At 57.4% G+C, this 18,895-nt stretch overlaps 1 protein-coding gene and 1 long non-coding RNA gene across 18 annotated transcripts in view; both read right to left on the bottom strand.

Moving 5' to 3' along the window:
- Positions 1 to 2,284: 2,284 nt before the first annotated feature.
- SNRPN (small nuclear ribonucleoprotein polypeptide N) lies at positions 2,285 to 13,724 on the bottom strand. Of its 17 annotated transcripts, none has more exons than XM_081114866.1 (11): positions 13,570 to 13,697; positions 9,341 to 9,433; positions 8,373 to 8,539; positions 7,757 to 7,822; positions 5,422 to 5,486; positions 4,521 to 4,672; positions 3,755 to 3,866; positions 3,264 to 3,416; positions 2,840 to 2,978; positions 2,511 to 2,636; positions 2,285 to 2,434 (listed from the first exon to the last, which is right to left on the bottom strand). In XM_081114866.1, exons 5-11 carry the CDS (start codon positions 5,422 to 5,424, stop codon positions 2,397 to 2,399), a joined length of 723 nt encoding a protein of 240 aa, XP_080970992.1. In that variant the 5' UTR covers positions 5,425 to 5,486; positions 7,757 to 7,822; positions 8,373 to 8,539; positions 9,341 to 9,433; positions 13,570 to 13,697; the 3' UTR covers positions 2,285 to 2,396. The 17 variants fall into 17 exon arrangements, with proteins under 17 accessions (XP_080970992.1, XP_080970988.1, XP_080970990.1 ...); XM_081114862.1 differs by having other exon boundaries at positions 5,422 to 5,558; positions 13,570 to 13,671; XM_081114864.1 differs by lacking the exon at positions 13,570 to 13,697 and adding an exon at positions 13,109 to 13,205 and having other exon boundaries at positions 5,422 to 5,558.
- A 1,898-nt stretch (positions 13,725 to 15,622) lies between these two features.
- The window catches only part of LOC308535856, a 128,142-nt gene continuing 124,869 nt past the window's right edge, over positions 15,623 to 18,895 (bottom strand). Inside the window, exons 9-10 of the long non-coding RNA XR_013997306.1 lie at positions 17,137 to 17,187; positions 15,623 to 15,738 (exon numbers count right to left, since the gene is read on the bottom strand). This is a non-coding gene — a long non-coding RNA (uncharacterized lncRNA). The remainder of the gene's footprint in view (positions 15,739 to 17,136; positions 17,188 to 18,895) is intronic.

Here is an 18,895-nt window from a genome sequence, read left to right as displayed (position 1 = left end):
GGCAAGGCATGTTCCATACAGCCGGCATGTTGTTCAACGTGAGGCCTTCACCTAGCCACCACTAGATACTGAGAACGCGGGTGTCGACGTTCCATCCCAGGCGGGTGGGCAGTCTCCATGCCTGGCATCCGCTCCCTCCGCACGTGTGCCTGTCGGGGTCCGTGGGTGGGCCTCCTTTGTTGCCTCCAACAGCACAAATATGTACAGAAGAGAAAAGGATGCGCTTGAAATGTGTGTGAAGGTTGTACGGAAAGATGTTTGAGGAACGAATGTGTGTTAACTGCCATGGAAAGTATGCTAAGTTGTCATGTCAAGCCAACACTTCCTGTTGACCAGGTGTGCTAGGTGTGTGTGAGGCGCATGACTAGATTTCAGTGACACATCCAAGCTCATGTTTTGAGATCATGAAGTTCAGACAAGGTCCTGTGTCATCATGAACCTAGCCACGGCCTTTGCAATGCACGCGGGCGTTTCTGTGCGCGGTTACTTTACCTGGAGGGGCGGGTCTGTCCGAAGGGCAGGTGTGGCAGTGTTGGCTCAGCAGGACACGAGTCGCATCCCTCCTGTCCAGGTGTCACTGTGGGGCAGAAAGGGACTGCGTGAGCCTGGACAGGTTGTATTGTCCCACCCCCCGCCACCCCCATCATGCCTTGTCCACTGGCTTCATACAACTCAAATCCTCAGCATTACTGCCGGGTGCCAGGCCCAAGGTAAGTAGGCGGCAATTATGACTAAGAAGACACCTGGCAATGTATCAATGGGTGATAGCCTTGCAATTCAGTAGCAACTATAATGAACTATAATGACCTACTTGATGAAAGCAATAAAGTTTTACTGAAAATGAACACAAGCCCTTGCCCAGAGCTTGAAGCATTGTGGGGCTGTGATATCCTTTTATTAAAAAAAAAATCAGTTAATTAAACACAGACTACCCAAAAAACAAAGCCTTAAGGCAGACTCCTACTTGAATCTATGGCAACACCCTGTACTCCCAAGTGTCGTGTGCTTTACAGACGGAGACCCTCCCCAGCAGCAGGGTTCTAGCTGGCATCTCAAGATGTCTGCCTCCAGTAGCTGTGTGACCAAAACCTAAAGGCCCCCTGCCTGCAGACTCCCTGTAGTCAGATGTCCTGAATTCGCACAAATAATCCTCCGGTATTCCCGGAGCAGAGCACCCAGAAAACGGGTCCTGATACACCAGTTACGTCGTATCAGGGCTTTGCTCTCTCGGCTGCTGAGGGAAGGAAGCCGGCTGTGTGCTGCTTACCTGGCAGGCCGTCCGCAGGCCCTGCAGCTCCCCTTCGTCTTGTGTGAAAGGGCGACGGAGGCCAACAAGCCTGTGCTGGAAAAAGCAGACACACAGTCAGCCCAGTCCCGCGGCGCCGAATTAATCCCATTCACCAGTTACGTCGAGGGTCCCTGGTTTCCTAACTGCAGCCTAAGCCCAGATTCCTCCCTGTCCCCATTGTACGTAATTAAACGTCCGTAGCTGCATAGTCTGACACCACCCGGGTTCCTTCTTAGTGCAAACCAGATGCCTCACACCTCTGGGCTCCATCATCAAACCCAACTGACACACTGGACGTAGTGCCCACTGTCCTTTAGGGTCTGAGGAGCACCACGTCCCTCTAATACAGTGGTTCTCAACCTTCCTAATGCTGCAACCCTTTAATACAGTTCCTCACGTTGTGGTGACCCCCAATTTCATTGTTACAAATGGAACATAATTAAAGCATAGTGATTCATCACAAAAATATGTAATTATGCGTTTTCCAATGGTCTTAGGGGTCGTGACCCACCAGTTGAAAACCACTGCTCTAACAGGAGCCCCTGCCCCCTACCCAGCCTGCCCAAAGCTGAAGTGTGAGTCCTTACCTGTGGGCAGGAAGTGGTGGTCACTCCCAGATCATGGCCACTGGTCACGGGCAGAACCCTGGATAAGGAGACCAGGGCGGGCTTCCTGTTCCTCAGGGGTGATCCCCGTCAGCTTCCTCTCTCCGTGGCCTCACAAGCCCTCAGCCCATCCCAGCCCTGCAGGTATGTAGGGCCCAACAGGTACAGAGACCGTGTGCCTGTCAGCTCACCACCTAAACACATGCGTGTGGAGGCTGTTACAATCTCCAAGGCACATCGCGAAGGTTAGATGCAACACCATGTCCTGAGAGCAAGGCCCCGAATGCATGGCTCAGCAGGCCTCCCCTCGCCCCACAGGATAAATCCAACAGGAGAGAAGGCCCGTGTCACTCTGACCTCAACAAATCAACGGAAGGAATGCACACAGCCCTCAGTGTGTTGCGCTATCGTTTATTAGTGACTATCAGTGCGGCAGGACAGCTCACAAACACGCTACAGTTTCACGAGACACAGTGCAGAGAGAGACTAAGGACAACAGGAGCCTAGGGTCTTGGTGGACGCATTCCTGGGGGCGGTGGACCTGGAAGATAAACAAGACCGCATGAGACAATCATCAGGGGCGCACCTGGAATCCAGGGGCCTCTGAGCCAACTCACCTCTGATCCCGGGGGGCGGGGGCCTCATTCCTGGAGGAGGCATGCCGATCGGGGTCCCTCGAGTAGGGGGGAGCCCAATGGGTGGGCCCATGGGTGGTCTCATACCCGGTGGAGGAGCCATAATGCCTAGGACAGGAAAACAGCAGGAATGACCAACAAATTCAAAATATATGAACCGACAAAGCTGCAACACACGCGGCCGAGACGCCATCCGCCACTCAAGCACCCTGAAGCCTTGCCCCTGGACGCCAGGAGGCGAAGATGGGCATCTGTCCCCGGTTCCTGTCCATGATGCTCTGCTGCCAGACCTACTCCCATCCATTCCTTACCTGGAGGGGGGGTGGCCCGGCCCACAGGGGTGGGGGGTGTCCCCCGCCCCGGGGGGTACTGAGTCGGGGCTCCAGCAATGCTGGCCGTGGCCGCTACCGCGGCAGCCGCAACAGTGCCGCGTCCCTGTGGAGTCATCACCTGGAGAGGACGCCAGAGACACCCGGTCATGCCCGTCCTCCCTCGTTCAGACAGAAGATCAATGGGGGTGACGAGCATTTGATGTCTTGACACCCACAGCCCTTCGTTCAAGTCCCAATCACAGGTTAGAACACTGCTCCAGCGCCAGCACCTCCTCCATCGCGCACCCCCGCTACCGCGCACGCCCTGTGGCAGCTCCTCACTGTGGCTGCCCTGTCTGAGCTCACGCCCACTCCTCTGGCTCTGGGCACAGGCCCCAGAGCATCAGACTTCTTGTTTCCTCACCTGCTGGGAGGGTCCCCCTACCCCTCGGACAGGGCCTGCTAGTCCCGCAGGAGCCTGTGGAATAGGAACGCCAGCTGGGACGCCTCTGCCAGCCGCCCTGCCAACCCCAGGGCCTCCTGCAGCCCCGGCCAGGGGGACGCGAGCGATGCCAGTCTGAAACCAGGAATACCTTGAAGTCAAAGGACCACCAGAATGACGCCATCCTACTTCCCACCCTTAGTCTCCTGTCCTGTTAAAGGACACCACAGGCACCTGCAGCTTAGCTGCTAATCCATCAAAAGATGCTATATTATGGGGCTGCCCGACAGCAAACAAAAGCCCCCTTATCTATGGGGCACCCAGCACAGTTCCGTGTTCACCACCAGGCGTGCAGTCAGATTGGGGCACGTGGGCCTAGGACCCCCGGTGCCTGCTGTGCTCGGTAGAGCAGCGCCCCCTTGCTGTCCCCACCCCGCCCCCATCCCTGTCTGCTTGCCCTGCTCTGTCCTTACGTCTTTGGGGGGAGGCCCCTCCACAGTCATGGACACCAGGTTCTCCCCGCGCAGCAGCACGAGGCCCAGCACCCGCTTCTCTTCTCGCTCGGGCTGCTTGGCGTTCTTTGGCCTGTAAACCGGAGTCTGTCTCAGTCACCCCGGGACCGAGCGCGCTCTCAAAAAGAGAACTAACCAAGGAAACAACACGCAGACCCTTCTCTGTGGAAGAGACGCAACTGACTGGCTAAGACCATCAGGCAATGAAAGCCTCCCTGTGTGAGGACGGGAAGCTCCTAAAATCACGTTTAACTGAACGTCGTAGGTAACCAAGTAGGTAACCAAGAAGGAAGGGGACAGTAATCAGCACCAACAGATAAAGAGGAGGTTGATTAACCACGTGACATCCTGGCCTCCCCTTTCCCACCAAGGGCCATGGAAAGGGGTGCCAGTGACCTCCCCTGTCAGCAGCAGGACTGCAGGGTGAGGAAGCAGGACCCGTGTTCCTACGGGAGAGGCCACCAGGCCCCTCCCACGGAGCAGAGGAGGCTGGACAGACAGTGGCCTCCACAGGACGCACTGTGGGTGGGTGGTCCCTGTTCTGAGCAGAGTGGACAGACAGTGTCTGGCTGGTGTGCCTCCCTGGCTGAGGTCCACCCGACCCTGAAGGTCAGGGCGTGCGGGGGCACCTGATCAATGATGATCAGGGAGGTTTCTTCCGATTTCTCCCCCCTCCTCTCTGACAGCAACGCAAAACTGAAGAGACCCCGTGAGAACGCGGCCTTACTTGATCTTGCGGAACTCGTCGCAGTCGCAGAGGATCAGGTTCATGTGCTTGTCGAAGGCCTTGAAGGTGCCGATGAAGATGCGGCCGTCCTGCAGGATGCAGCGCATGCGGTAGTCGATGTGCTGCAGCATCTTGCTGCTCTTGCCCACCGTCTGCGGGGACAGGGGTTCTCTTGTCCACAGCTGCCCCCCTCCTTCCTGAGTCTCCCCTGACCTTCCCCATGTGGCCTGGGCCCCTCTTGCTGAGGACCCTCCTCCCAGAACCTGCCTGTGCCCTGCCCCAACCAGCCCCCCCCAATGGACTCCCATCCTGTCTAACCCGCAGCCAAAGGCACTGGTTCCTCACGCTCCTCCCAGGGCCTTTCCTCCTGCAGCTTTGCACCTGGTCACAGCGCCCTCCAGTGTCGCGAGGCACTGCCACCCCCACCCCATCTCTTGGGTTCCCTGAAGGCCGTGGTTGTCAATCTATGGGTTGCGACCCCTTTGGGGGTCAAACGACCCTTTCACAGATGTCGCCTTAAGACCATCGGAAAACACATTTATAATTACGTATTATTTTAGTGATTAATCACTCTGCTTTCATTATGTTCAATTTGTAACAATGAAATTGGGGGTCACCACATGAGGAACTGTATTAAAGGGTCGCAGCGTGAGGAAGGTTGAGAACCGCTGCCTTAAGGCCATCCTCGTGGCCTGTGATTACAGCTCCTTTCCCAGAGGTTTCTGAGTCGCCCTCTGAGATCTTACTAATATGCCAGCACCTTCTGTGGCCCTTTGGGGAGCCCCCCCATCTCTCTAGATAGACCCTCTCACTGTTTAAGAGTCTAGCAGCAGCTACCCAGGCTCTGGCTGACCTTCACGGTGCCCTCCCCACCCCAACCCGCTGCCCGTGCCAGGCTCACCATGGCTGCGGTGCCACCACGTCCACGTGCACAGGAAAGTGTGGGATCCGAGACCTAAGGGGAGGCTACAGACAAAGGGGTGACGCGGGCTCTGCTACGCACAAGCAAGCTGGCAGGAGCTCCGGCAGAGGGGGCGCCTGCAGAGGAAAGCGGGGTCGAGCTGCCGCCATCCATTCGGCTCGGAAATCACTGGAAAAGGCACCCCTCAAACACCTCACAGCCCCAGGCTCCCAGCAAACCCCATTTCCTGCTTACCCTCAATACACTGCGCGGGCCTGAGTTTACATGATATGATCCCTACAGCCCTTACCTGCCACTGAGCATGGTCACTGCCACCTCCCCCTCATCTCTTCACCCCCCCCCATCCACTCTTCACCCTGCAGCTGCCCAGGGTCCCAATGAAGCCTTTAGCTCTCTCTGCAGCTACTGTCTTGCTCTCCTTACAAGTGCTTTGTGCTCTGGCCCGGAGTTCATGCCTAGTCACCTCACTTTAACAGTCCGATACCAAACTGCTCATAAAATTCCTTCCTCCAGAACCGTGCTTCCCCCTGCAGGGCATCACACTTCCACCCTGTCCACACGGCTCCAACACCTTTATTTCTAGCATCTACACCCCACTTAATTCTAGCTTCTCTCCCATCACCCAGGTATGTCCTGAGACAAGCATGATTGTATGTTCCCATGTCTGATGTGCAATATTTAAAATAAAATGATGTGAAGATAGTTACTGACCCAAACCCATGTGAGTACATTGCAGGTGACTAGTGAGAGGATTCTCTATAAAAGCGCCAGCTATCTCCTCTTTCTCTAATGGGAGGACTGGAAGTTTAAGCATAGTTCTCTCCTGACCCTAAATTTAGGTCCCATCATCATCAACACCCTCCTGAGAAGACATCACTGTGCACAAGGACCCACTTGATGTCAATGGTGAAGGGGAACAAATGCCTGTGGAACAAGAGGACAGGTTCCATGGCGTCACCTCGCGCTGCACCAGCTGTCGGTGCTCTTCCCATCACAGGGCACCTCCCCAATCTTGCACTCAGGTCCCTGGTCTAACACCTGGCACCCTCACAAGTTCTCAAACTTCTGGGAAAGTGTGGACTTAGTAAACTGCATGAGAAACAAAAGCTTCTGCAAGTGACAGCATGGCCTGGTTTTGCCAAGACACATTCCTTCCTGCTCATCTGAACTGGCAAAAAAGACCCTCACCATGAATGTGCAAAAAAAGTTTAGCAAGTAAATAAATAGAGAACTTTTTCCTGCAGAGAAACTCCAGGTAAAACTACAGAGCTTCCTTTTTTGGCTGTTTTATTAGTCAAGAAGAGTAACATTCCGAAGTGGTCCTGCTATCAGCTCCTTTTGTTCTGATGGCCAGAGACTGTCATCCTAACACTACACCCTGCACTGCCCGCCAGACCTCACCCTCATTTAAGATGCCAATGAATCTGAAAAATACAGAACCAAGGCTCTATTATAGCAAACTAGAAAAATAATGAAATGTACAGCAGAGTGGACTATCATTTATTCACTATAAATGATAACCATGCAAGCGATGTAAAAAATGATCATTCATGACATACATGTCAGTGAAATAAATAGAAAATAAAGTAAGTTTTAAGAGCATGATTCCACCCCTACCTACATTTTCAAAACAAAATCAAGTGGGAAAAATAAATTCCAACCTCGTGCTGAGTTTGGTGGGCATGAAGTTGGGGGTTTACTTTTCCATTTTATTGGCTATCACTCACATGCTTTAGATTAATAATGGGAAAGTATGATCACTGTTCACATGCAGAGCTGACTTTAATGCAGGCCCTGACCCTGAACCCGAACCCCCATCCTGCTGGCTTAATGCCCCTTCTCTTACCTCCCCACCAGCCTCTCTGCCTCTCCTCCTGCCATGGTTGCCAAGGCAACCAGACCACATGCAAGCACCTGGGTGTGGCCAAATCCAGAACGTGGATTGACAGGCAGGCAAGCTGCTTATCTCACGGCCCCTGCTCCGCCTGCAGGCGTCAGGGTCTGATGGACACCATCTATGTAGGAGCTGCCTGTCTCCCTGACCAGGAGGCAGGAAACCCTGTCTAACTGCTTGTGGGCATGGCAGACCCCGTGCTCTGGGGCGGGGTCAGAACCAGCCCTGTCTGGTGGGCTCTGTGGCCGCAGTGTATGTGGACACCACTGCAGACCATGGGCAGGCAACTTCACAGGCTCAGGCATCTAAAATACTGTCTCCTTGGCTTACAACTGGAAATGCACCCATCATCAAGCTTTGTAATTGGAGTTGAGAAATAATATTTAAAAACAGAAAAAGAAATTGTGAAAGGAAACTCACCTGTAACCCCCTTCATCTGTTTCTAAAAAGCACATATTAAACCCTTTGCACTGAGGTAATTCCAATCTTAAATCAAAGTCACAAAGGAAAAACAAAGCATTAAATCAGAATTAAAACATGGAATGGATTTTTCCTAAAAATGCAAGCAACCAACAGAAAGAGACATACAGCAAATAAACGGACAGCACATGGCATCATGGGAAATGTCTTTATTACATGTCGCGGATGGGAGTACATGGGTGCGAACACGAAGGGGAGGCGGGCAACCCGAGAGGCCGGCACCTGCTGCGCCTGCTAATGAACGTGCTCCTCCGGCAGGCCCTGCGCACGCGCCTTCTCCCCCCGGTGCGTCTGCACCCGCGCCTGCAGTGGCTGGTTAACGCGGAGCAAGGCCCTGCTCTATGCACACTGCCAGCTGGAACGGAGCGTTCTAGAACATTCATTAGCAGGTACTCAGCGGGTGTCTGTGCGCTCTCCTGTCATGGTCACGTGCAAGTGGAGACGCCCCTACGAGCAGAGGCCGAGGGAGGGCCTTCCTGCGCCTGAGAGCCCCGCCCAGCGACACCCCCAGGCCCGCCCATGGCCCCCGGTGCCGCACGGGCCTCGCGGCTCAAACCTGCTCTGCGCTCTGGCGGGCGGTGGGCTCTGGCGGGCGGAGGGCGCGGGCTCTAGCCGCCCCGGGGCGTCTCGGCCAGAAAGGCCTGGCGCAGCTCGGCCTGGAAGTCCAGGAAGTCCACCAGGGGCGCCGGCTGCCGCGGGGACGGGCGCGGGTTCAGCGGGCACCTGCGGGCACAGTGAGCACAGTCAGCGGGCGGCCCAGCCCCTCCCCGGGGGCGTGGCCTCGTGGGCGTGGCCGTGGAGAGAGCGGTGCCAGCGGCGGGGGCGTGGCCAGAGGCAGGGCCCCTCCCCCTCCTGAGAGGAAGGCGGGGCTCACACTCCCTGCTCAGGGGGCGCTGCGGAGCTGGGGGTGCCTGACTCCGGGTCTGGGGGAGGAGGGCGGGGCTCACACTCCCAGCAAGGGGGCGCTGCGGAGCTGGGGGTGCCTGACTCCGGGTCTGGGGGAGGAGGGTGGGGCTCACTCCCTGCTCAGGGGTCGCTGCGGGGCTGGGGGTGCCTGACTCCGGGTCTGGGGGAGGAGGGCGGGGCTCACTCCCTGCTCAGGGGGCGCTGCGGGGCTGGGGGTCCCTGACTCCGGGTCTGGGGGAGGAAGGTGGGGCTCACTCCCTGCTCAGGGGGCGCTGCGGGGCTGGGGGTCCCTGACTCCGGGTCTGGGGGAGGAGGGCGGGGCTCACTCCCTGCTCAGGGGGCGCTGCGGAGCTGGGGGTGCCTGACTCCGGGTCTGGGGGAGGAGGGTGGGGCTCACTCCCTGCTCAGGGGTCGCTGCGGGGCTGGGGGTGCCTGACTCCGGGTCTGGGGGAGGAGGGTGGGGCTCACTCCCTGCTCAGGGGGCGCTGCGGGGCTGGGGGTCCCTGACTCCGGGTCTGGGGGAGGAGGGCGCGGCTCACTCCCTGCTCAGGGGGCGCTGCGGGACTGGGGGACCCTGAGGGGGGAGGAGGGTAAGGGCGCGAGGACAGGGGGACTCACACGCGCGCGCCCAGGGAGGCCGTCCTGCGCCGCTTCACCTGCACCGCCGCCTCGGGCGCCTGCTGCTCGGGCCGTCGCTGGGGCAGGCGGTCCCTGCGGGGGACAGGGGGGGGCGTTAGCTGCGCTGGGCCCCGGGAGCTGCGTCCCACGGGCCGGGTCTCGCCCTCCCACAAGGCGCCTTCCCGCGGGGACCTGGGGGTCAGAAAGTGAAGCACACGTGGGAGGACACCGCCCTCGCCACCCCACGAAAGCCCGCGCGCGCTCTGCAGACAGAGCCTCGGCCCGGGCACTGCCACGTGGACGGGAAGTGACCTGAAAAACGTCCCTAATAGACAAGGGGCTTCGTTAGGGGAGAAAATGCATCCATTTTAAGTGAAAAGCCCGGGGCGCCCCCTGCCAGGACGAACCGGAACAAAGGGAGGCGGGAGGCACGGCCGCCATCTTAGGGCCTCGCCCGCCTCCAGCTCACAAAATGGCCGCCCAACATGGCCGCCGGGGAAGCGACACAAAATGGCCGCCCGCAAGATGGCCGCCGGCTCACAAAATGGCGGCCGCGGGCGCCAAACCCGCCACGTGGCCCTTCCTGCGGGCAGGCTCAGGGGCCCCGTCGGAATCTAACTTTTGAAAACCGCTGGCTCAGGGCGGACAGAAGCAAAGCGCTTCGGGAGGCGGAGCTTCCCCACCCGAGCCCTGGGCTGTGGCTTCCGCCTGCGCTCGCGGACAAAGGGCGCCATCACCCTCAGCCTGTGCTGAGGCCTGAAGCTTTGTTCTGACCAAGGAGACCCTCCCCTCGGACTGTCACGCCTAGTGAGGGACCATGAAGCGCCTCTGCTCCCCCGTCAAGGCGGGGCTGGCGGGAAGCCCACACTCCGTGGAGGGGCGGCCGCCCTCCCGCGGACCATGGAGGCGCTCGGCCCCGTCCTCGTCGGAAAACCGCCCGTGGACCTGCAGGCCGCCCCGCGCACCTGGGCGCCGGGCAGTGGGGGCCTCGGGCGCACCCCACAAACGCCCCCAGGGCGGAAATGCATCCTCGGCCGGCCCCACACCGCAGCTGTAATACAATTAATTAATAAAACTACCAGGATGCCCTCTCGCCAACCCCCACACTCGCAAAATGTGTGAATTTGGGAAAAGTGAAATGTGTTCTGCCCGCACGTTGACCATCTTCCTTTCCTGCATCGCACCCCCAGAAACCAACATTTCCTCAGAATTAGGCATTTAAGGCGGGAAATGCTGTTTTAGACACACAATGCAGTTTGTTTGCCAATAAATTTTTTTAAAAAAACCTGCCAATACACAGCAGATGAAGATCCCACAATAGCTTTCCTAATTAATGTTTAACAAACCATTAATATTTTCCCCATTATATCCTCAAAACCCACCCCCCTCCCAAAAAAAAAAAAATCAGTAAAATCCAACTGCTAAAATCGCAATAAAAACCTGCAAACTGCCAGCGAAGGACACTGAGTGCGAACCCGCCCGCAGCTTTTCCCACAAACGTGAGAAAACCCGTCCGCCAGCCCAGAACAAAACCCCGCGCGGAGGATTCTGGGGGCCGGGCCCGAGGCCCAGGACAAAGAACGGGCTCCCCTGCGCGGCCCCGACGGAGCGGGGACAAAGGAGCCTCGACATCGAGGCCCAAAGAAAGTGTAAAATAATGTGTCCAACCGCCCAAAGGCACCAGCTCGCCTCAGCGGGCTCCCCGGCCCCGCCCCAGCGCGGGCTCCCGGAAGCCCCGCCCAGCCACGTCCGCACGGTCCTCCGGGGCCGCCCCACGGGGCCCCTGGCGGGCGGGCGACCGGGGCCCTCCCCGCGCCACGTCTCCCGCGAAGCCACCTCGCAGATGGGAGGCGGGGCCGTGCTTGACATAATAAATGGGCGCCGTCCTTGCGTCGCCGGCCCGGGCCCCGCCACCCCTCCTCCCCGAGGACAAAGCGCCCAGAACAAAGCCCGCCCCGGGCGGACGCCGTTTCTGAGTGAAATTCCTTCCCAGGCCCGCACAACCAGATGTCCTGGGTGCGAGGGATGAGGGGAAAGCAGGGGGGGCCACAACTAAATCCTGGAAAAAAAAACCTTTAAGAGCCCCCCAATATCCTTTCAAAGGACCTCTCCTGGCGCCCGCCCCCCACTGCAAGAATGATGCATCGCAGACGTTAATTTACAAAAAAAGCCCCACGTACCCCCACCGACCCGGGCCGTTCCCCCTCCTTTTCGGGTTCTCCCCTTGGCTGTCCCCTTGTTCCCCGACCCCCCCTTCAGACACCCCTCTGGAAAGGTGACGTCATGCACGGACTCCCCGAGGACCGAGCACCGCTCCCGACTCCCAGGGGCGCCTCCGTGTGGAACCCCAAACCTGGAAAGGGGAAAGTGTTATAGGAGGAGCCGCTACAAGGAAGGCTGTTGGATCCGCTCTGAAGAGAGAGAACAATTAGTTAAGGCGCTCAGCATGCACTCCAAGGGCAAACCTGCAAAAATGAAAAAAAGAGAACTTTCTGGGGAGTCAGAAAACCGGCTGCCTTACCTTCCTCGCTCTTCTGGGTGATCGTCCAGGCGGGCAGCGCAAGCAGGCGTCGCCCCTGCACAAAGCGCCCGCCTCCTTGCCTTCCGCATTGTGCGGCGGGGAGGGGCTGCCGCGTGGCAGAGGCCGCGCCAGGCCGCCTGCATCCTGCCGCCTCCCTCCCGCGACTGCGCGGCTGCAGCGGTAGGCAGCGGCTTTAAAGAGGCGATGGGCGTGGCTGCGCGCCACAGCGGGCGGAGCCTGCGCAGAAGCCCTCCCTGAAGCCCGCCCACTGCAGTGCGATGCGCCTGCGCAGGACCGCACCCTCTGCCACTGCGGCACTTTGGAGAGGGGGGCATCAGCCCGCCCCCGAGGGCCCGCCCCCTCGGCTCTGCGCAGGCGCCGGGCGCCGCACCTCCCCCACTGCGGCACTGGGAGCGGTGGGCGGCGGTCCCCCTGCCTTTGGCGCCTGCGCCCTGCACGCCCCGCGCCACTGCGGCAGCGGCCATCTTTGAGGCGCTGCACAAAGGCTGAGAGGCGCCACCCAAGTCCGCGCACCCAGCCCGTCTTCGGGCGCCTTATACCCAAAGCCTTTGTCCCCGAAGCGGCAAAGACTAACCAGGGATCGCATCCCCGAAACACTGGGCACGTTCTCGCGATGCCAGGAGCCAGCTCTGCACACCGAGCCCCCAATTGTACACCGAGCCCCCAATCGCACACCGAGTCCCCAATCGCACACCGAGACCCCAATCGCACACCGACTCCCTATATGCACACCGACTCCCTATTCGCACATGGACTCCCCAAGCGCACACTGAGTCGCCATTCGCACAGCGAGTCCGCAATCGCACACCGAGTCCCTATTCGCACATCGAGTCGCTATCCCTCCACCGCAGGGACCCTGCGACGGAGGATCCAGGAGCCAAATATAAGCACGGGAACCCTTTCCCACGGGTTGCGGCCGCCCCTTCTGCGCAAGGGGGGCACCCGTTCGCCACGACACACAGAATGTCCCCCCGGGTCCCCGACCATCGGACCTCTCCACAGTGACGTCAGCGCAAGGCGGGCGGGCGGCCATCCCGCCACCGCAGCCACCGCCTTGGCAACCCCCGGACCTCAATGGCACCGCCGCCACCATCGCCACCGCGGCCCCGGCACCGAGCGCCTCCGCCATGGCGCCGCAGCCCCGGGTCCCCTGGCCAACCCCCCGCGGTCCCCATCGCCACGCCGCCTCCTCCGCGGGGCGCTCAGTCGGCCGCCGCCGCTCGCACCTGGACCTCGCCCGCCGAGGGGCTCGCCGACCCTCCGAGCGCCGCTGTGGCTGCCCCTCGCCGCCGGGGCCATTAAGAGCGCCCACGCTCCGCCCCCTCACGCCACCGCGGTCAGCCCACCCGCATCCCCCTCCCCGCGCCCGCCCACCCGCCCCCTCCCCACCCCGCCCCCGCCGCCGTGGCAGGGCCCCCCGCCCCCACCCCGGGCCCGCGGGCTCAAGGACAAAGGGACGCCCGCCAGGAAGCCGCGCGTTGCGCCCCAGGGCCCGGGCGCCATCCCATTACGCACAGCCGAGCCGCGCGCCGCCGGGCCCAAGGGGACCCCGCGATCCCCCCCAAACAAAGACCGTTTCGGTCCTGGGTTCCCCCCCTTCCGACCCCCGTTTAGACCTCACACCGGCTCCCGCTACCGGGGAGGACGGGACCCAGGAGGGGCCGTGCCGCGGGCGCCCGAGGCTGACCTGGCCCGGTCCATGGCGCCGCCGGCCGCAGCTCACACCGAGACGTCAGGCATCTCCGGCGGCCGCTCCGCTCTGCGCGGGGTTCGCCGCCGCAGCGCCCCCGGAACGCGCCAGCCGGTCCCGTCTGCGCAGGCGCCCCCTCCGCACCCCCGAACCCCTGCGGCCCCGCGCGTGCGCGGCAACTCGCCGCAGTGCCGCCTTCTTGCCGCAGAGCGGGGCGCCTGCGCGCTGCCCGCCGGCGATCAAGGGGGTCGGGGGTCCGCCCGCCCCGGGGGCACCCCGCCCCGGGGTTCAAGACAATGGCTCCCCGGTTTTCGGTGCGTGTCCCACGTTCAGGAAATCATCATTCCCGTTTCCCGGTAAACGTCTGCGGGCACCATCGGCCCTATTCCGCCGCCGCCCACCCCGGGCACCCCGAGACCCACCCGAGCTCGGTGCCCGACAGCGATGCAATCCCCGCCCTGCAGAACCCAGAACCCACAGGTCCCGCGTGGTTCCCATTCAGCGAGATCCCCCTGTTCCCCTATTTTTTTTTCTACTTTAAATTGTGCAAACGAATGCCAAGACCATCGATTCCATCAAACTCGCCAACCACCAAAGAAAAGGGAGGGGAAAAAAAAAAAAGAACCTAGATCCCTTTATAAAACAAGAGCCTTTACTTGGAAACATCTGAATGTCTACCAACAATCCAGGGACGGGGGGGGGGGGGGGGGAATAGGACTTTCCTACAACACGAGTGAACAAGGATTTCCATCCCCCACCCCACCCCCCACAGTGCCCCTGCGGGTGTCATGGGCGCTTGGGAACCAGGATGTTTGCATCTGCATAGCTTGGAACATCGTCCCAAGCCCGAGGGGAAATTGCGCCCCGGATTCCACCGGGTCATCTGCATAGTGTTTTGCATACCTTTCCCTTTTCCCAATTGTCCCTTGGGGGATTCAGTGGCTCGGACCCCTTCCCCATCCCCCCAAGCTCATAGCCAATGATCTCACACCCAAGAGACCCCCCCCTGCAGGGGTCGGTCACCGTGAAAGGCTGGGGACCGTGTGCCTCCGGGGAGGTGGTTACGTGAGGGGCAGAAGGAGAAGAGTGGGGGGGTCCACGGCCCTCATCAGAAATATTCATATTAATCCTGCTCTGTTCACCCCGATGGTTCTGTCCGGGTTAGAGAAAGCCCGTTCCAGCCCGGGACGGGGCAGCTCAGGTCGGAATGCAGCCCACCCTGTTTTTCCGAGAACCGCTTATCATCAGGGAAAAATGTGCAGCCTCGTGGCTGAAACTACCTGGTTCCAGAGGCGCCTGGCCTTTGCAACCCGCAGCCCCTATGGCCTGGGATCTGGTCCTGAGGCGCCGGGAGGCACCGGCCCTGTGCAAACCAGCCCGCAGCCCGCATGGCCTGTGACCTGTAACCTTTTCTCTCTTGCCTGCTTTTCCATACCAGCAATTCCTACTGTTGCACGTAATCTTCGTCCTTTTACCCCAAAGAAGCAGCTGGCTTAGGGTGAGGGGGGGGGGGCATGTTTGTGGCTGCCCGGCTGCTCTCCTGTGCTGCTGAGAGGACTGGAATCAGCGCTCCCCTAGGATCCAACCCCATCTCTCATCAGTGGCCTCAAGCAGTGACCAGCAGCCCGGACCCCTGGGTTGTCCAGTTACACCTCCACGTCCATCCCCTGGGCTCACCGAATGGATAGACAGAGACAATGATATAGGACAAGGCCGGCGTAAAGGAGGAAGGTTTAGGCTGAACCCTGGGAATGATCCATGTTGAACAGTTTTTGACGACAAAAAAAAAAAAAAAAATTGCCCTTTCTAGTAGTTCTTACATTTCAAGGGAAGTAACATGTGAAGGCGTTTAGAAGGTGACACTCCCAGAATATGCCTCCCTGGCCTCGTGACGACTGGGAGGCAATGCCCCAGGCATAGGAAGTCCACTCCGATCACGGGGATGGGTAGGAAAACGCGATGGACAAGCAAGCAATCAATCAATCAACCAATCAATCGTGCGTGGATGGCTCTGTGGGCACGCACACTGAGAGAGCAGGAAAGCACGCACCTCTACAGTCCCCCGGGGGGATGAGCCCTGGGGCACAGACGCAGGCGGACTCGCGCTCCAGCTCGGACGGCAATGCCTCCTTGGGCGGACTGGCTTCCGGCGCCTTCTTTTCCGGTCTGTAAGATGGGACAGACTTGTATGGATGGCAGTCGGAGATTGTTGACCATTAACTGAGTCAACACACACAGGTAGAGCAGGGTCTAGATACGGACTACACGCTCTACGGGGAAAGCAGTCTGGAGTTGCCTCAACAAACTAAACATGGAACTCCCGTTTGACCCAGCGACCCCACTTCTAGGACTATATCCCCAGGAACCAGAAACACCCATCAGAAAGGACACAGGCACCCCGATGTTCACAGCAGCACAATTCGGCACAGCGAAGATCTGGACACAGCCTCGGTGCCCATCAGCCGACGAGTGGATTAGAAAACCATGGCCCATCTACACAACGGAATGCTACGCTGCGGTGAAAAAAGAAGGAATTCTTACCATTTGCAACAGCGTGGATGGACCTGGAGAGCATTGTGCTAAGCGAAGTCAGCCAGTCAGAGAAAGAGAAATAGCGCATGATCTCACTCATTTGTGGAATAAAACGAACAACAGAAACCGATGAACACACACAGAGCCAGAACGTCTCCTCTACAAAGCCTTTTTCCAAATACTAAGTAATGAGCCAGATTGCCCATTCCATAGGTGACATGTGGACCACGTGTTCTCCCTTTTTCAAAAAATATGACTTGTGTATGGTAAACTACGTACATATTTTCTTCTTGCTGCTACCAAGTACCATAATTTTTTTTAAAAAATTTCTTGCCCTAACCGGTTTGGCTCAGTGGATAGAGCATCTGCCTGCGGACTCGAGGGTCCCGGGTTCGAACTCCGGTCAAGGGCATGCACCTTGGTTGCGGGCACATCCCCAGTGGGGAGTGTGCAGGAGGCAGCTGATCAATGTTTCTCTCTCTTGATGTTTCTAGCTCTCTCTCCCTCTCCCTTCCTCTCTGTAAAAAAAATCAATAAAATATATTTTTTAAAAAGTTTCTTTATTGATTAAGTTATTACGTATGTGTCCTTATCCCCACATTACCCCCGCATCCCCCTCCCCGCTCATGCCCTCACCCCCCGGGTGTCTGTGTCCATTGGTTAGGCCTATCTGCTTGCACACAAGTCCTTTGGTTGATCTCTCCCCCTTACCCCCACCCTCCCCCACCTTCCCTCTGAGGTTTGAAGGTCTGGTCGATGCTTCTCTGTCTCTGGATCCGTTTTTGTTCATCAGATTATGTTGTTCATTATAGTCCACAAATGGGTGAGATCATGGGATATTTATCTTTCTCCGACTGGCTTATTTCGCTTAGCATAACGCTCCCCAGGTCCATCCATGCTGTTGCAAATGGTAAGAGTTCCTTTTTTTTACCCCAGGGCAATATCCTAATTTTCTTTTATCTCTCCTACTCATTGTGACTATCTGCTCAAGGTCATTAACATAAGAACATTTAACAAAGGTTACAGGCTTACCTTAAAAACCGAAGGGTACATTATCTTTGTCCTTAATGAGAGACACCAGGCCTTGTGAAGGAAGTATTTACAGTTAGTTTCAATTAGTGCCATGAAACAAAATTACTTTAACCGTTTGCTGAGCAAATAAATTGTCTTTATTGTTTTCTCTAGCTGCATGGCTGTCAAGTGCTGACTGACTTGGCCCATTCTAGAATTCTCTGCTGTTTCACTGTATACTTTCCCTTGGTTCTTTGGAGACAATCTTTTAACCTCATTAACAAAGTGGTGGAAAATAAAATACATCCGAATAGAATAAATAAATAAATGTTATTAAAACTTAAAAAAATATAGAGCGAGAGGAGAAAAAATATTTTAGAATAGAAGTAATCCTGTTATTTGCAGATTTGTAATATTTCCTACAACTTGTGTGATATTATGCTATGTCAGTACAGTTTTGGTTAACATCCTTCTACTTAAAATCCTTTCTTTCTTGAGATATCAATGTTTGTTGAATGTAATATTATTATATTTCAGATTTAAAAAAAACAACAACACTCTACAAAAGGGCGGGCCCTTAGGATTGTGCCTCCTATGACAGTGGTCCTCCCACCTGGAAATGGCAGTTTCCCGGGGAGGGGACGTCGTGTCTGTATGTTTTTGTGACGAACTGAAGTCCATCCCTAACTTGGATTCCCTCCGTTTCATTCTCACGTCCCCTCCCTGTTGCGAAATGACACACAGACCGTGCGTAGTCAGTCCTCCTGGTTCTTTAGGCTCCTCTTGGCTGAGGCAATTTGGATTTTTTGGGGGGAGGGGGGGGTCTTTCTCTTTTACTTTTTACTGTGTGTGTCCTCGGTGTGCGGTGACCAGGACATGCTCTCAGAATGAAAATCTAAGGGCTATGAAGATGAGACAACACTATACCTCATGTCCACCCTGCGGCGCTTGGACATGTGGTTTCTCGGCCCGTCGCCTCCCACCCGTTTCAGCCGGCTTTTCTGACACTGACCGCTCTGCCTGCCTGTGTCTGCCCGGCTGCTCTGCAGCACCAAGCAGCTGGCTTTGGAGCCCAGAGAGCTCCCTGAGCCTCGGACCATCCCAGAGAGAGCTGCCCGCTGCTATGGCTCATCCGTCTGCTCGAGCAGGAAAATTTAGATCCGTTTTATGAGCCAGATGGGGCGTATCCTACAATGAGGAGGTGAATATACAGTAAAGGAGACTTCATTGGGAAACGCTGCCATCGGGACGAGGCTCTTAGACCCTAACGTGTCTCCTCACCATCCCATCCCCCCCCCCCCCCGCCCCAGTCTAGATTTATCCCCTAGTCCAACCCTCAAGGATGTGGGTGTCAAGGACATCGAATCTGGAAGAAAAGTGTATTCTGGATGCAATGGAAGTTGGAGAATCTGCCAAAACCGATCAGAACTCCTACCTCCCATCACATGCAAAAATGAACTCGATATGGATGAGAGACCTCCGTGTAAGAGATTCAGATGTGCACGTCTTAGAAGGAAACACAGGTGTGAGTCTGTGGGACCTTGACGTCAGGTCTAGTTTCTTAGATGCCAACACCCAACAGATCGGACTTCACAGTGACACGAAAGATTTGGCTTCAAAGCACACAACTGAGAAAGCGCAAATACAACCCACCCCATGGCAGGAGGTGCGTGCAAGTCGCGCAGCTGGCAAAGGCATCTTACAAGGCAAAAATTTTAAGAATCCAAAATAAAATGTAAAAATGGGCAAAGGCTTTGAATAGACAATTCACACACACACA

The sequence above is a fragment of the Myotis nattereri genome (genome assembly GCF_964212035.1).
Source record: "Myotis nattereri genome assembly, chromosome: 21".
NCBI lineage: Eukaryota > Metazoa > Chordata > Mammalia > Chiroptera > Vespertilionidae > Myotis > Myotis nattereri.
The sequence above is the reverse complement of the archived record's forward strand: the minus strand, read 5'-3'. Positions and strand labels throughout refer to the sequence as shown.